Source organism: Alexandromys fortis, unplaced genomic scaffold, assembly GCF_014885135.2.
Source record: "Alexandromys fortis isolate MF-2015 unplaced genomic scaffold, M_Fortis_MF-2015_v1.1 scaffold_291, whole genome shotgun sequence".
NCBI classification, from domain to species: Eukaryota; Metazoa; Chordata; class Mammalia; order Rodentia; family Cricetidae; genus Alexandromys; species Alexandromys fortis.
Window position 1 is genome coordinate 447182 of NW_026068163.1, and position 17506 is coordinate 464687.

The window sequence follows — 17506 nt, forward strand, 5'->3', positions numbered from 1 at the left end:
AGTTCAGGAGACAGCTGGCATGCAGGCTTTCACCTGGGAATGAGAGCTAGACAGAGATGAAGCTATCTCTTTGGTGACTGCTGCTAAAAATGGCTTGGGGTCCCTAGAGGTTCTATAACCTGCCTGGCTCATACTTTCTGTATGCCTGTTGGTAGGCACAGAGCAAGAGAATAGACCTTGGCCATATGGCACGTTCCCTCTGGTAGACTCCACAAACAAGGAGCAAGAAGAAACAACAGATACAGCTCTAGGCAGCATGGCGGCTGGTGCCACCTCAGGACCCGACTCAGCTCTTCCTGGGGCTGGCAATCCTGCCCTGCCTGAGCTCCTGGCACTGAGCCACAGGGCATGTAGCTGACATACCTGTCGGTTTCCCTAAGCTTCTTGTTAATATGAGTTCTTGTCTCTCTTAAGTACAACTCAATATGTCCACAAGTCCTTCTGTGTTCTACTGGACTGCAGCCTAAAGCCCACAGACAATGAAGGCTCCTGGACCCCTGCCTGGCTGGGTGGCTGTCAATAAATGAGGCGCTATTGACCAGGCCTTTCCTGGAAGCCCCAGCCACAGGATTACCTCATCTAAGCAATCGCCAGACTGCATGACCCAGGTGGAGCACCCCAGCCCAGCTTCCTAGGAAACTTGTCAGACCTGTCAGTGCACAGCAGGCTGAGGGTAGTGATCTACCTGGAATTTAAGTGTCTGGGTTGAGTTTGATACAGAAAACATTTTCTTTCTTTCTTTTTTTTTTTTTTTTTTTTTTTGAGACAGGCCCTCCAGTAGACCATGCTGGCCTTGAACTTGGGTGTGTAGCCAAGAATGAGCTTGAATTCCTAATCTTCCTTCACCCCGAGTGCTGGGGTTACATGTATTTATCATAGTGTCTGGATTTACGTAGCTACAGATGGAACCTAGGGCTTCATGTATGCTAGACAGACACTCTATCAACCTTCTTAATGCTGCGATCCTTTAATACACTTCCTCATGTTGTGGTGACCCCCAAACACAACATTATTTTCATTGCTATTCCACAACTGTAATTTTGTTACTGTTATGAATCATAATGTAAATATCTGATATACAGGAGATTTGATATGCTACCCACAAAGGGGCCATGGCCCACAGGTTGAAAACTACTGATAGTTCAAGCTTGGTGTTGTAACACACACCTCTATCTCTAGTAATTGTGAGACTGAGACAGGAGGATTGTGGTGAGCCAGAGATTAACCTGGACTATGTAGTGAAACTGAAGCTACCCTTAAATATAAGGTACAACCCTGCCTCAAAACCCAAACATGGGCCGTTGAAATGACTCAGAGAATAAAGGTGCTTGTGGGCCCAAGTTTGATCACCAGGACACACATGATAGAAGGGGAGAACAGACTCTGACAAGTTGTTCTCTGATGGACACACATGCTCTGTGGCACACATGTATGTGCATATGTACACAAGCAAATAAACATAAAAATAAAATTCTTCGGTCCAATGTGATAATTATTAAAACTATAAAAATATAAGATCTTTATATATAAAATATAACTTTAATGAGAAAACAATGTATTTGTGTTCTATGGGAAACGAAGCTAGAAAATAATTTCAGATAAAGAATCCAATAACCTGTTAAGTGTTTACTTATCTGGGAAACTTCACTAGGGGAAAATACTGGTACAAACGTGACTTTGCACAGAATATGTTTTAGCTTGAAAACAGCAGCTGAGGTCAAAATGAAAGTAGGTCTATTGTGAACACAGAATAGTAATTCCCCAGCTTGACAGGCTCGGCTCCCATCTGGAACACCCTTCCCTGTGGAATCCTGCAGTGATGGCAGGAGCAGAGAGCAGGAGGAACCAAGAGAACACTTGGAGAATGAATGGTATGGAAATGACTGTACTTTTCCTATAAATTCTGCATCCTGGGAGTCAGTGTAGACATCACATGGTTTGAGAAAACATTCTCAGATGCCTTACATATAAGAGAACCACGCTGATTAACATGTACAAGTCCCGGGGGATTCAACCACCAACAATGAAAAGTAAAATAAGAGAAAAAAACCCAAAATGTAAGAGGTGTTCATCAAACTGCTGGCACCTGAGGAACCGTGCAACTTAGAGCAACCATGGGAAGGAGAATTGCTCCTGTGGGCAATTCTTGATTAGTGATGGATGTGGGAGGGCCCAGTCCACTGTGAGCAGTGTCACCTCTGAGCAGGAAGGCAGGCTGAGCAAGCCATGGAGAGTAAGCCAGTAAGCAGTTTTTCTCCATGGTCTTTGCTTTAGTTCTTGTTTCTAGATTCCTGTTTTAACTCCTCTCAAAGATGTATGTGATCAGAACATATAAGTTAAATAAATGCTTTCCTATCCCACATTGATTTGGTTGCTGTTTTATTACAGCAACAGATAAGCAAACTAGGGCATGCAGTGTACCCTAAGCACCAAATAATCCATTTATAATACAGAAGCTTCCTTGTGGGTTTTGGGCACAGTCTTCAGAAAACCCACTCTCACATACAAACTCTTACAGAAAATCCCAAGGTCAGAATTTAGAGCTCAGAGCATGACAAAAAACTAAGGCAGTAAAAACGTGGGACATGGGAAAGTATTCTCCACTCCATCATTCCCACACCCTATCCATTTTACAAAAGAGAAAACTGAGATCCAAAGGGAAAAGCAATACAGAGAATTCCTTGTTTGGTTTAGCTCCCAGAGAGAAGAGCGAACTCTGGTGGCATTGACTGGGTGGCTGTCAGTGACCACAGTGCTATGGACCAGGCTCTTCTTAGAAGGAAGGCAACACTCGTACAGGCACAAAAGAGAAGCTCTGCTTTGTTTGCCAAGGCATGCCTCATATGGGTGATATCTGCACAATTATCAAACAGGGCAAACATGTAACTGCAGTGTGTGTGTGTGTGTGTGGGGGGGTTCTTTGGTTTCCTTGTCAGCAGAGGAAGATAGCTAGGTGACTTTTCCTCCGGGGCAGAGCTAGGACCCATGTGATTATGTCCTTCTGTCCTGACAGATTCTCAATCCCATGGAAGCTGAGGAATGAGGGACCCACCACACTGCCCTAAAGGACTTGGATGGCACCTCCTTGAGGTATCTCTGACAAGGAGCACTTCAACTTGAATGCATGCCTTTAAAAGAAGATGCAACTCAAATACTTAGTCACAGTGAATGGGGGCTGTCAGCTTTAACCCTTCAGTGAAAAGATACTTTCCCAGAAGTCACTGATCCTCTGTGACTCTGGAGGGGAGTGGAGCAATCAGGTGCACTGTAAGCATCACTCTAAAGGTCCTGCAGGGGGCAGCTGCCCTTGGGAGACCACTGCAGAGCACTTAACATCATTCTGTACATTCATGTGACACAAACATCCTGTGGCATCGCCACAGGCATGGGCTTCTGTGCTTACAGAGGAATCAGCATGTGAGCCTGGGATTATACACATATTGCATCTTCCTGCTTGCCCTAAGTCTGGGTTCTAAAGACCTCACAATCTTCAAACCCCTTGGTTTCCCAGGGAAGCTGCCTGAATGATCCATTCACCTTAGGAAAACTAAAAACAGTTACAAACCGTCACAACTAAGCAAACACTGGCTAGCAGTGGCCTGACTTACCTGGAACATCAATTAATCTCTTGTATACAGTCAAGAAGGCCGCCTCTGCTTCTTTGCTTCTTTTACTCAGTGCATCAATCTGAAAGGAAAGGAGACAAGAGATAATTCAAAATGTCTTACTATATAGCCTGAGGTAGCCTAGAACTTCCTAATCCTCCTACCTCACATATTTGCTTATGTTCTAGTTGTGGAATAAAAGTTATGATCCATGGATAAGGCTATAGCAAGTCATGGACATGGGAGCAGTCAGCAAGGGTCTTAGGGAGAAAGCACAAATATACACACATGGAACTCATTGACAATGACACTGGATGGGCAAGTGGGGTCAGAATCTAAGAGGCCATCCCTATACATGGAGGAGGATAACTTTTATCTGATATATATATCACAGTAGAAGATACTCAGGAAGAGGCTGGGATTGGAAGACCATGTAAATCTTTCTGTCCTCATTCTAGAGGACAATGTGGAAGCTTTGAGAAATGACCAATGGGGAAAACTGGAGCATGCTGAGTTAGTATGAGGCACAGAAAAAAAAGTAAGTTAAGGACACTGCTGATGTTTTCCAGTAGGCACTGGGGAGGTTCTGTGTCTGTGCTGTCTTATGAACTGACCCAGCTGAGCTCAGTTTCCTCAGCCCGTGTCTACATATCACGGAAGGTGAAGTAGGAAACCCCAAGTAGACTGGGGTTCCAAGGAGCTTCAGACTGTCTTGTTATGCTATTTACCTCCCGCCATACAGCTGCCAACCCAACAGACAGCTCTTGCTCCTGAGGCAGCAAGACTTCACATGCACTAAATTCGTACCAGCTCAGGAAGAGGACCTGGAATTACAGTTTCCTGCTGGCCTTACCTAGGATCACTCTCTCTCCTGTGTTATTAAAGAGGCAAAAGATGGGTCTTAATTACAGAGCCTCTCACCTGGGCCAGGCAACAGTCTGTTAAGGGCTGAGAATAACCTGAGAGAGGAAGGCGAATCATTGAAGAGTGGGGGGACACAGGCTCCTTGGTCTCAGGAGTTCTAACACAGGGCAGGCAAGGGACACGGCAAACAACAGCAGCTTCTAACAAGTGTTCCAAAGTCAACATCTGAAGTCACTTGTTTAAAATTCAGACTCTATTCTCCCTTCATTAAAAAAAAAATTGTAATTTGATGGGGGGGGGGAATGTTGTCCCAAAATAATCTACAAGGCAAATACCTCTTTCCCCATCTCTCCAGGATCTCCTGTAGTCCATGCTGACCTTGAACTTACTATGTAGCTAGAAATAAAATTGAACTCTGGATACCCCAGCTTCTACCTCCAAGAGCTGAGAAAGGTATCCAAAATCATGTTTGGCTTGCCTCTAGGATGGACTACTTCTTATGCATCTAGCTGCCTTTGTGCCTTGATCCCCGCACTGGCTCCAGAAACCATCACAGCACAGGCCAGGGAGGTACCTGCATTTCCCAAGTACTCTTACTATGGGTAACTAAAATGGCTTCCCTTCCAGATCTCTGTGGAAGCTGTTTACATGTCTAAGAGGGGTGTGCTGAATTGTATGTCTGGAACCACCTATGAGTCCTAACCCCTGCCAGGCAGTAGTGGTGCCTGCCTTTAATCCCAGCTTTTAGGAGGCAGAGGCAGGTGGATCTCTGTGAGTCTCAGGTCAGCCTGGTCTATATAGTGAGTTCCAGGACAGCCAGGGCTGTTAAACAGAGAAACCCTGTCTTGAAAAACAACTCCTCCCCAAAAGATACCAAAAAGTCAACAAACAGAAACAAAACAAAACAAAAAATGACCCCTAGGTCCCTCACAGCCATGTATATGGCCTTACTACAGGTTCTGAGGTGATAACTTTAACCTAACAGGACATTATAGAAAGGGGTGATTTGAGGGTTGGGGAGACACACACACACATTCACAGTAAAATGGAGGGGGACACAGACATGCCATCACCAATGAGATGACACAGAATCACCACCCGCTTTAGTATAAAAACTAAGCGAACTTCCTGTCCCATGTGTTTGCAGCCTGGTTTTGGTCATGATCCACACGTTTCATAAAAAGAAATTGCCTTGCCAGGTTACTTACATCTTGTTCATGTGTTTGTGCAACACCAGAATGTTTTTTTCTAGCAGACATACGCAGAGAGACTACCACTGACAGAGGAAAACGGGCTGGGCTTCTGCTTCTACATACCAAGGATTATCATTTGCCACTGCCTTGTTCTCAAAAGGAATCAACCCTGTTCAGACTTTCACCTTGTCCTTTAGTCTCAGGACCAGAAGGCAATCATTTCTGTGTTTAAGCCACTCTGACAGCACCAGGAATCTAATTCCTAGTCTGTGTGGTTCTAAGCGCTCCTTTCTGTGACTTTTCCACAAAGGCAGCAAGTTCAAACCCAGTCCCAAGATGACAAGAGTAAGCAGTGGGTTTAAGTAATCCATTAAGTAAGTAGATACTAAGTTTTTTTTTCTTCTTTCTTTCCTTCCAAGACAAGATCTCACATAGTTCAGGCTACCCTTGAATTCACTATTTAGCTGGGGATTACTTTGAACTCTTGATCCTTTTGCCTCCACAGATATGTGTTTCCTTGTCCAGTTTATTCAGTGCTGGGGGTCGAACCCAGGATTTCATGTATGCTTGGCCTACCAGTCAAGCCACATTCTCAGCCCATGAGGTTTAAGAGAGCCCAAGTTTCTAGCTGAGACTGCCAGTTCCCTGGGTAAGTCTTCTCTAATGGTCTGGAATAATGACATTTTGAGAATTCCGCCAGCCTCCTTATGATCCCCTTTCTTCTGCCTTCTCCCTATGGTTGCTGTCCTGAAATATGCGTTAGTCCTTAGCTCATCTTTCCTAGGTGGCTGTTCTTATTTACTGCTCACAGCCAATGCTGCCGGTGGCAGCACTTTCTGTTTCCAGGTTTCCACCTGAGCCTTCTCAGGCATATCCAGGCAGAGCAGACTATGCCCAAGTCCACTTCTTCTAGATTCAGTCCAGACTTCCTCTGGTTGGCAGAGTTCCAGGGAAGAGCAGGGTTGGGAGAAAGTGCTAGAACTTTGGGGCTGACTGTCTGATCAGAACTGCCAGGGGCTACAGGTGCCAGGGCTGAGCTGGCAAGTGCTCTAACACAGTCAACCAACCTAACACAGAGAAGTAACAAGTGATATTGACTTTGTTCCCTGTAAGAGCAAGGCTGCAGGTGTCTATGAAGGGAATGGTCCATTTGTCTGGACTAAATTCAAAGAGGAAGGCAGAAAGAAACTTACACCCATCCCATTATCTGCCTGTCACTATGTGCAACAGGCAGTGGCACACAGGCAGGGCAGCTCTTTGGGTGAGGTCTAAAAAAAAAAGGGTGTGGAATCAGGTTCCCAGGTTATACCTTATGGCTCCTTTGTGTACATATAGGCCTGAGGTGGCAAATCTATCTACTCTTCCCACCCCACAATACCAACATGAATAAGAGGAAAAGACAGAGGCATCACTGTGATGACCAGACTAGGTTGGATCATGAGACCACACAAGTCCTGGCCACCTGCTTTAAAAAAAAAAAAAAAAAAGCTTCCTGTTCAGTCTGGGGCTCACCTCCTGCCACGCCTCCCCTTCCAGCCACACCTAGTCACTCCCTGTTCCTGGGAGTTTCATTCAGCCTAGAAGGCGCCCCATCAGAATTTTCTACTGATCCCTGGAACTGGGCTCACATCTACTTATAAATTTAGGCCACTCCCACTAGCATAGGAGACCAGACTATCCACAGAGCCAGGGCTACAGACCAGACTCAACTCCCACCTCATCCCCTGCTCCCGCTCAAGGAGTTTCACAAAAGGAAAATCCTTGCTACAGCTCCTATATTCTTTCAGAGAATGGAAACCCATACTCAGTGAGCAACTATTTCACTTGCAGGAAAGAATTGATGGTTTGGGAATTTGTCTTCAAGTCATTCCGAAGCTGGTTAATATGAAAAGGGCTGTCTGAGCATAAGCACCCGTTTTGGGGGACATGGTGTAATTGATAGCCTTTGGCGGTCCACAGACACTGAAAACCAATCTTCCCCCACTCCTCTAGGCATCGCTCTACAAATGAAACATACACCCCACCTCCAGCAACATGACCAGGGTCTTCTATCAGACATCTCTTCCCTTTGACTTCTTATTTTGAGTCAGGGCTGAATATAGCCCAGAATGGTCTTGAATTTGACATGCTGACAAATATACTGGACTTTTTGTCCCCCCCCCCTTTTTGAGACAGTTTCTCTGTGTAGCCCTGGCTGTCCTAGAACTCGATTTGTCGACCAAGCCATCCTCAAACTCACAGAGATCCACCTGCCTCTGTAACCTGAGTGCTGAGATTAAATATGTGCACCACCACTATCAGCTGACAATGGATTTTTGATCCTTCTGCCTTCATTACAGGACTGCTGAGATCAGAGTGTGCACCTCTACACAGTTTATACAGTGACGGTGATAGAACCCAGGGCTTTGTGTTTGCTAGGCAAGTATTCTACCCACTAAGCTTCAGACCTATTGCTTTGCTGTACTTGACAGTACAGTTCTGAGTCTGTATTGAACAATGTGCTATGTTAGCTCGAAAGAAAAGTAATATAATGCTTGCAGAGTAATCAGGTTGTTAATTCCTGTGTGATGCTGGCTTAACTTAGGGAGCTGAGATTTTTTTTTTTATTGACAGTACAGCTCAAGTCTCAAGAATTACATGTATGGATAAAAAAGTCAATATGTATATGAAAGACCTATAATAACAGTGTTTCGTATCAGTAGCAGAAACAAGTTTTGCCGTGGTCCTGGGCATGGTGGCACAACCCCTGCTGTCCTAGTACCTGTAAGGTAGAGAGAGAGCAGAAGAAACAGGAATTCAAGACCATCCTAGTCTACATGTTGAACTGAAAATCAGTATGAACTACAAGAGAAAAAAAAACTCTCTTCAAACAAAATAAAAAATGAAAACAAGACAAAACAAAAAAAAACCACCTTTGTATTTTGAATATTGTGGAGGAGTCAGCTCTCTCCCTCCACCATGGGGGTTCTGGGAATAAAGGCTCAGGCCATTAGGCTTGCTAGCAAGTGCCACTACTGCTGAGCCATCTTGCTAGCCCAAGTCATCTATTTTTGGGTGAGGAAAGTGTGCTTTAGCAAAAATCTGAAAGAAAATGTTTCATAAAGAATGAATGGGTTAAGAGTGAGAGGCCATAGGCAGAGGTATGGGTAAAGTGTCAGAGGAAGAACAATGCAGACAATCAAACTGATAATGTCCTCTCCGTGCAGTCTGAGGGGCCCTTATGTCACCACTGACATTCCATTTTCATCAATGCAGATGAAGAGCTGTGTGAGGCTGAAGGATTAGCTGCCTGCAGTTTCCCTAAAGCTCAACCAGAAACTGCAAGGTAAGCCATAGATCACACCAATGGCAGGAGACTGCTGTGGGCAGGCTCAGTGCAGAGGTGGGAGGAGCCAACTGCTAGCCTCACTCTCTAGTTCATTCATTCCTTCATTCCCACCATGAAAACAGCGTGGGGAGGTTCACAATCCTCACCTAGCAGAAGACTTTTACTTTTATCTCCTACTAAAAACCATGGGATGAATGTGGAAAAATATTCCCAGAGAGAGTAGTCGCCTGAGGTAGTAAAACAGTTGGTAGAATGCTGGTTCATTCAGCATGCATAAATCCCTGGGTTCTATCCCCAGCACCTTATAAACTGGTCATGGTTGTACATGCCTATAATCTTATCACTGGGGAGGTGAAGGCAAGAGTATCAGAAGTACATGGCCAGCTTTGGCTACATAGTGAGTTGGAGACCTGCCTACGACATATGAGACCCCATTTCAATCAAACAAAACACAATGTTCAACAAGGCTTCACAATGTAAGAACAATATACAAAACAAAACAAATAAAACAACAGCTCTATCTTCCTTCCTTTTCTGGCATTTTGAGATAAGATGTCACTATGCAGCTCCAACTGTTCTCAAACTCACAGTCCTCTTAACTTTACCCCTCTGAGTGAGGCTAGGATTACAGATGTTCAGCACCACGCACAGACTAAAGTCACCTCTCTTTATGACACTAACAGTAAGCATCTGAAAGTGACATTAAGAAAAACAATTTCATCCAGGCAGTGGTGGCACCCGCCTTTAATCCCAGCTCTTGGGAGGCAGAGACAGGAGAACCTCTTGAGTTTGAGGCCAGCCTATTCTACAAAACAAGTACCAGGATAGCCAGGGCTACAGAGAGACCTTGTCTCGAAAACCAAAACCAAAACAAAAATCCCAACAATCCCTGGGGCTGGAAAAACAATGCTTATGCCAGACATGGGAGAACTCCTTAAAAGTTGTTGGTCAGGGGAGATCCCCCCACACCAAGCAACACAAGGTTATCTATTCCACTGCTCTTAGCTGCCCACCATAACTAGACATTATGTCCCTATTTATGAAGACACATCAATTTTAGTTGCAAGACATACAGCTTCCTCCCTACTGGATGGCTATCAAGTGCCAAAAGATGTTATGCAGGATGCTGGAGGAGAAGTCATCAATGAACTGACTTACCCAAACATACACCCTGCAAGCTACAATACTAATGTGCTAGTCAAGATGTGTTTACTTGTGTAATAATGGCACAGCAGCTCTCTGGTTGCATTTGAGGCTTGCTCCACAGGAAGAAATTCATGCCTGGCATTGTAAACCTGTTCAAAAGCTCATGGCTTAGAAGGTCACAGACTGTAATGGGTTACCTACCACTGCTGTTTTGTCAAATTGCCTTTTAAATATTTATATTTATACCCATAGATTAGTGCAGCTCCAGACTGGTCAGAAAACATTCTTTCAATGTAGAGGTTCATAACTGGTTATGGTGCTGAGAATACTGACTGTGAGTGCTTAGCCCGAAAGACGACAATCATATGAAGCACTCTGTGGCTCAGGGAACTCTGGGAAGAGGAGTTGGAAAGAATGTTAAGAGCAAGAGGATGGAGAGGCACGCTGTGAAGCACTGTCTACTAGATATTACATATGAACTCGCAACACTTTTGGTCACCGCATAAGATTAAGCCAATCACGTTCCAACACGAATGGGGGAGGAGCTCATAATGCTCCACCCATAGCTGGAGAGTTATTGGCTGCTGATGGTTTGTGTGAGTGTGGGGGTCATTTGTCTCTAGGGGCAGGGCCCATGCTCCACTGCAGGGCCACATACACACTCAGATGGCACTTACTGGATTCAGTGGGTATTAACAACCAAAAAAGAGGACATTATGGAGGGAAAGGAAAGTATTGATGGTCTGAGCAAGAGTGGAAGGGGGCAGATTTGGGACAGATATGATCAAGATACATTGCAAAGCTGGGCATAGTATAACATGTCTTTAATCCCAGTGCTAGGATGCAGAGGCATGTGGATCTCTGTGAGTTGTATACTCTGAGTTCCAGGCCAGGCAGAGCTACATGGTGAGATGATGTCTTAACAAAGAAAAAAGAAAAAAAGAAAAAGAAGAAAACTACATTGTAAACACATGAAATTGTCAAACAATTTAAAAAAAAAAGAAGTATAAAATTTACTCTGAAAACAACAAAACATTATAGAAACAAACTAATTAAATGGAGGTCTTTGCTGAATTGAAGACTTAATACTATGACGATGATAATAGCCACAAAGCTGATTTACAGATTCAACACACTGCACTCCAAAATCCCAGCTGGCTTCATTGCCAAAAATGACAGACTGATCCTGAAATCTGTGTGGAAATGCAAGGACCTCATCAGACAAAAAAATCTTGAAACTGGAAAAAGTTGGAAGACTCATATTTCCCAGTTGATAAATTACCACAAACCCTGTTAACTAAATGTGGTACTGGTGTAAGGAAAACCATATAGATCACTGAAGGGTGAGTATAGCCAACAAGAAATACTTACATCATAACGAGTTACTTAGGTTGACAAGAACAATGAGATCATCCAATGGCAGAAAGCTTGCTTTAGTTCTGGAAGTGCTAAGGATTCAACACATGACTTCACACATGCTAGGCAGGGGCTCTACCACTGAGCCATATCCCCAGCCACTTATGTTTCTAAGTGATCTCTGCTCTCAAGTTCACTCTGGGAACCTGACCTCTTGGCCATTTGATCCTTGGTTCCAGTCTCATTCATAGAATTGTTGCATTGAGTCACTGGACTCCAGGGAAACCTAATGAACATCCAGATGGAGCTTTTCCAAAAGAAGATATGTAGAGAATCAGGCATGGAAATCATTAAAATTTGACCATATTCCTATTTGAACAAATCTATGTGACTAGGATTAATTTTAGGCTTGTAGGGGAAGTAGTATCAGCGTATTCTTATGCCCAAATACTGTTTTCTTTCTTCCTTTATCTTCTTACTGCTTTCTCCTCCCTGCTCCCTTTCCCCTTTCAACATGGTTTCTTATAGCGCAAGCTAGCCTGGAGCTCTCTAGGTAGCTGAGGATGTCTTTGGACTTCTGGCCCTCTTGGTGCTGGAATCATGGACTGCTACCATGCCAGTTTTATAAATACTGTTCTAAATCTCATCCAGATCTATTCCACTGAGCCCTCATGTCCATCATTTGAATTGGCAGAGGCACTGAGAAGTCAGCTGATTTGGCCAATGTCACAGTCAGGGGCACCAGGTCTTAAACTTACTAACTTTAGGACTAGTACTCTTAATATCCATGAGTTGGGTTAAGTACAGAAGCTGACAGAAGATAAAGCCTTTTTACTCATGGGGATGTTTTTAATTTATATAGTAAAAGTGTTACTTTCACCCATGCAGATGTCTGTCTGTCTGTCTGTCTGTCTGTCTGTCTGTCTATCTATCTATCTATCTATCTATCTATCTATCTATCTATCTGTGCTGGTTAGAAATTTGTCAACATGACATAAACTAAAATCATCCATAAAGAAGGAACTTCAATTGAGAAAATACCTCTGTAAGACTGACTGGCCTGCAGAAGAGACTGTGGGGCATGTTATTGATTATTATTAATATGGAAGGACACAACCCATGTGCGTGGTGCCAACACTGGACAGGTGGCCCTGAGTTCTGTGATTCAGGCTGAAAAAGCCACAGAGAGCAAGATATCAAAGTAGCAGTCCTCACAGTTTCTGCCTAAAGGTTCCTTCCTCTGAGTTCCTGTCCTGGCTTCCCTTTATTATAGACTTGCAAGCTGTAAGATGAAACCCTTTCCTCCGCAGATTCCTTTTGGTCATGGTTGGTTATCACAATAATAGAAAATAACTAGAACACATTTTTTCTGTTTGATCCATGCATTCTTGCCAATCTCAATCTATTCAATTATCCATCTATCTATTCCATTTCATATACCTTCTCTATAAACCCATCTAACCTCTTAGTCATCCAACCATCCATTCCCATTAATCTATCAAATTATTCACCCATCCCCATACATCTAGCTCCCTCCATCTGCTTTATCATCCATCTGTTCATCCCCTTTCATTCATCCATCTATCCAGACACTCAACCACTTCTTCCATAAACTCTTCCAGTCCACCTACCTATTCAGTTATTCATCCATCTACCCTACCCACCAATATCCATCTATCCTATTCATCAGTCCATCTACTCTCTTCCATATGCACACATCTATCCATTCATGCCCTTCATCTGCCTTTACCAACAGCCATCAATCCATCCATCCCATTCATCTACCCATCCATCCTCACTCATATAAATCCATCTATTCATCCCAATGAACAACATCCTTCTACCTCACTCACCAATCCATCTAACTAACCCACCCATCTACCTTCACCCACCACAAAGATCCATTAGTCATTCCTCTTCCTTGCATCTTTTATTTAATGAGGGTCTACCATTCACCAAGCACTGTGTAACATGGGACACAGATCACACATTAAACTCATTGAAAACAGTATCTGCATGAATCTTTCTGCCATTACATATCAAGGTGTAGTTCAGGTAAGGCTTGACACATAAGTATAACTGAATCAAAGAAAGAATAAGCAGCCCTTTTCTTTGAGAACTCGCAGTCTAGACAGAAGACTGACATTAAGAATTGTGACTTGGTGAGGCAGTTACATATCCACCATGAACTGAACAGGAGTGGGACTGAGGTGAGCCTTCTTAGCTGTGTGAATCACCATGATTCCCGTATGATCAAGAAACCAAAGCAAAACAGACATGTCCCATCGTGCCAGGTCTGCATGGTTCCCATGGATATTGACATGGGTCTCTGGATCATACAGGATCTGACTTTCTTGCCTTAGGCCACCTACCTCTGTTACCTGAGGTTCTATGTGAACACTACCAATATTGCACTGACCTCACGCATGCTTCCTAAGCTCCATTTTGTCTGTTTCCACCAGTTCAGGCTGATCCAACAAAACTTCTCAGATATTTATGTGTCTGGGAGACACCAGAGTCCCTGAACATCTTCCTGGAGGAGCAGGAAAGAGGAGCACTTAACTCTAGGCACAAGGAGACTGCCAGGTGCCTGCTAGGCAGCTGGAGCCCGATGCAGAGGGATTTCCAAGCTCAGAGGCCAAATGACAGCTCAGTAGAGAACACTCCATTTGGGTACCCACTGTAAACATCCAAGAAATCTAGTGATGGCTACCGAGAGGACGTTAAAAATAATTACCCTCTGAAAATATTAGATTTGCTCTGGATTGTTCATTACACACAATGGTTTAATAGGACTTTTATTGAATAGCTGCAGAGCTCTGGGCCGAAATCAATTTGCCTTACACGCGGAATTTTGATGTGTGCTGTTGACTTCCCCAACACGGAGCAATTTGTAATAGCTTTGGCTCGCTGTTGTTTTCAAAGCTCCCTGCTACATCACAAGCATTTATTTCTGACCACAAAATTACATTTATTCAACAGAAAGCAGCTCTGGGTCTTTAAGAGGTTAACTTCTGGAGTGCTTGGCTGCTCTCCAGCGCTGAGGAGGAGCGCGGGCGCAGTGGCCCCCTGTACACAGGGGCGGCAGCGCCAGGCGGGCGGCCGTGATTAATAGAGTGCTGAGTGCGCGCCTTTCCACATGCGAGCTGCTCAGACCCCGGCTCCCATAGATCATGGGCTCGGCCTCAACATATCTGACTAAAATTGAATTTGGCTTCTCTCTCAACCGTTCATTTCCTATGTTATGCAAGGTTATATCCTTTTCTGCATGAGCAGAGCTAAACCAGCTGCAGCTTCGGAGGGGAAAATGTGCTTTCAATTATAGAGCTGGCCTACTTGCCTCAGCACAGTCCCGCGTGCCTTTAATTGAGCCATCACCCAGCCAACCTCCAGGAGGACCCTGTGCTGGTTCGGCCTTGGGGTTTTGCTCTAAGATCTTTAAAATGCACCATTCCCATTGCCACCTTAGCCACAGTGGTCCCTTTCACTACTCCAGAAGGGCCCAGGGCTTGAGGGTGGCTGAGCTGGATAAGAAAGAGATCCAGGGTAGAGGGTCACACAGGAGAAGGTATTAGTCAGTCTGACCTATCCTCAAGGTGGTTAGAGCTCTCTCTCGCGCTCTACAGGGACCCCATTAAAGATACTTTATTTACTTACTATTTGTCTTATTGGTGCTAGGGATCAAATCCACGGCGTTATGCATCCCATGAAAGAGCTCTACCACTGAGCCATAACCCTGTCCCACTCTGTCCCATGCTGGGGGATTCTAGACAAGTACTGTACCACTGAACCATCTTCCTAGTTCTTGGTTGTAAAGGAAATTGTTTCTAACACAAGTAGGTTTGATGACTATTGTTGGAGCACATAGGCAGTTTTTTGCAAGGTTAAAAAAGTTTTTATTTATAGCTTGCTAATAGTTTCTGTTTAATCATTTTTTAAAAATTTTAACGTTATTTATTTTATTCATGAGTATGCCTGATAATATATCTGTATACCACTTATGTGCCTCGTGCCTGTGAAGGCAGAAGAGAATTCTGGATCCCCTAGAACTGGAGTACAGGTGGTCACGAGCTGCCATGTGGATGCTGGGTACTGAACCCAGGTCCTTTGCAACAGCTGCTTTTAACCAATCCTCTTGAACAGATTTTTATCAAAATATTTTCTTATATTTAGTGAAATGGCAATTCTCCATTAATCTGGCCATGTTATAAAGTAATAATAATGTGATCGTCTACTGTTAAATAAAACTATTTTAGGGATACAACAGGCCTAGGGCTTCCACTTACCTTTCTTGGAGCTCCTAAACTATTTATTTATAGCTAAATAAGAATGACTTTGATTTTCCTTCTTGTTCAGTTCTTGTCTGATTCTGACGTCAAGGTTATAGTGGCTTCAGAGGATAAGTTAGGAATTTTCTGTCTGTCCCATGAATGCCGACAGAACTCTCTTAGAGAGAGCTGTGTGCACTGTGTTCTATAGTGCTTTGCTCCTAGCATCACTGCCATTATCTTCATCAGAGCAGCCGTGATGACTTGTAAGTGACCTTCAAGATGGAGCCTAAAAACTGGTATCCATCACAGAAGACGTTTTGGGAGTCACTGCACACTTAGTCATTTCCTCTTACATTTCTCAGATAGTTGCATACAATTCTGCTCCAATCACATGTGGCTTTGTACATGTGGCACGGGGTACACAGACTGTGGAAGTTGGGACTCCTCCTATGTAGCTACAGGGATGTTGCTGTCCATTTGTGGTGAGATTCTGTGGTGCTGTAGTTGCTCTGGGGTTATCCAGGCTTCTCACTTTTTGTTTTTATACTATTACTATATACTTTGTATGTAAGCCCAAGAAGCTCACTGTTTCCTCAAGTGGGATCTTGGAGGCATCATCCGTGGTGCTTGCTCTATAAGGACTGTGATTCCCTGACTAAGGCAATGTATTCCCTGCAAGAAAAGGCCATTTCTAGAATTTTCTTTTCTTTCCTTGTCCTCTCTGAGAAAGGTGTGGCCTGGAAGGTGCAAGATCAGGGAGCTACTGGAGGCACTAGTGTGGAACCTGGGAGAAAACTTTAGGTAAAACCTCACAGTCGTATTAGAAGACAAATAAAAGTGTGGAAAACTTGAGCTAAGCAAAAGCTTTCAAAAAGTATTACAGTACAGTTTACCTATGATTATAAATCAAATAGATAAAAGGATAAAACAGAAATAAACAAAAAAGTACCCAAATGAACATACTCAACGTTGGGTTTTTTTGTTTGTTTGTTTGTTTGTTTGTTTGCTTGGCTGGTTTTGGTTTTTCAAGACAGGATTTCTCTGTAGCTTTGGGACCTGTCTTGGAACTAGTTCTTGTAGACCAGGCTGGTTTCAAACTCAGAGATCTGCCTGCCTCTGCCTCCTGAGTGCTGGGATTAAAGGGGTATGCCATCACCACTCAGCTCAAGGTTGGTTTTTCAAAAAACAACTCACACAGTTGATAACCCATTTTACTAGTAAAAAAAGGTTAAGACAATGTAAAGAATCAAAGTGAAGAAATATATCAAAGCTTCAGTAGGTTAAAAAGATTAACAGGCTGTAGAGGTGGCTTAGGTTAGTTAAGAGCATTTGTTGCTTTTGTACGAGACCAGAGTTCTGCTCCCAGCATCCACATAGTAGCTCATAACCATTTGTAACTTCAGTTCCAGGGAATCTGACCTCTGTATGTCCCAGGTGTGAATATGTCTGTTTGTACTTAGACAAGGTATTGCCATATAGCATAGGCTGAACTGGAACACACTATGTAGCTGAGATCTAGAACGAAATCCTCCTATCTCAGTCTTCTGAGTGCTGGGTAGATTACAAGAATGCTTCACCAGGCCTAGTTATGAGGGATTATTTAAATTACTGTTGGAGTAGACATGCTTCAAGTTGGATTGAACACTGAGTGAGGTTAACTCCTGCTCCCAATTAATTGTCTGGGCTTGTGAAACAGAAAATTAAGTACAGCAATCAATCAATCTAATTTCAACATGAGTTAAA

The 17506-nt window shown here is 43.6% G+C and overlaps 1 protein-coding gene across 16 annotated transcripts in view; it reads right to left on the bottom strand.

Annotated features, from left to right (window-relative positions):
- The window catches only part of Cux1 (cut like homeobox 1), a 348081-nt gene that overhangs the window by 149349 nt on the left and 181226 nt on the right, over window positions 1–17506 (bottom strand). For all 16 annotated transcript variants that reach the window (XM_050127936.1, XM_050127935.1, XM_050127934.1 and 13 more), the window contains one exon: window positions 3609–3687. In XM_050127936.1, coding sequence (XP_049983893.1) covers window positions 3609–3687 — 79 coding nt within the window. The remainder of the gene's footprint in view (window positions 1–3608; window positions 3688–17506) is intronic.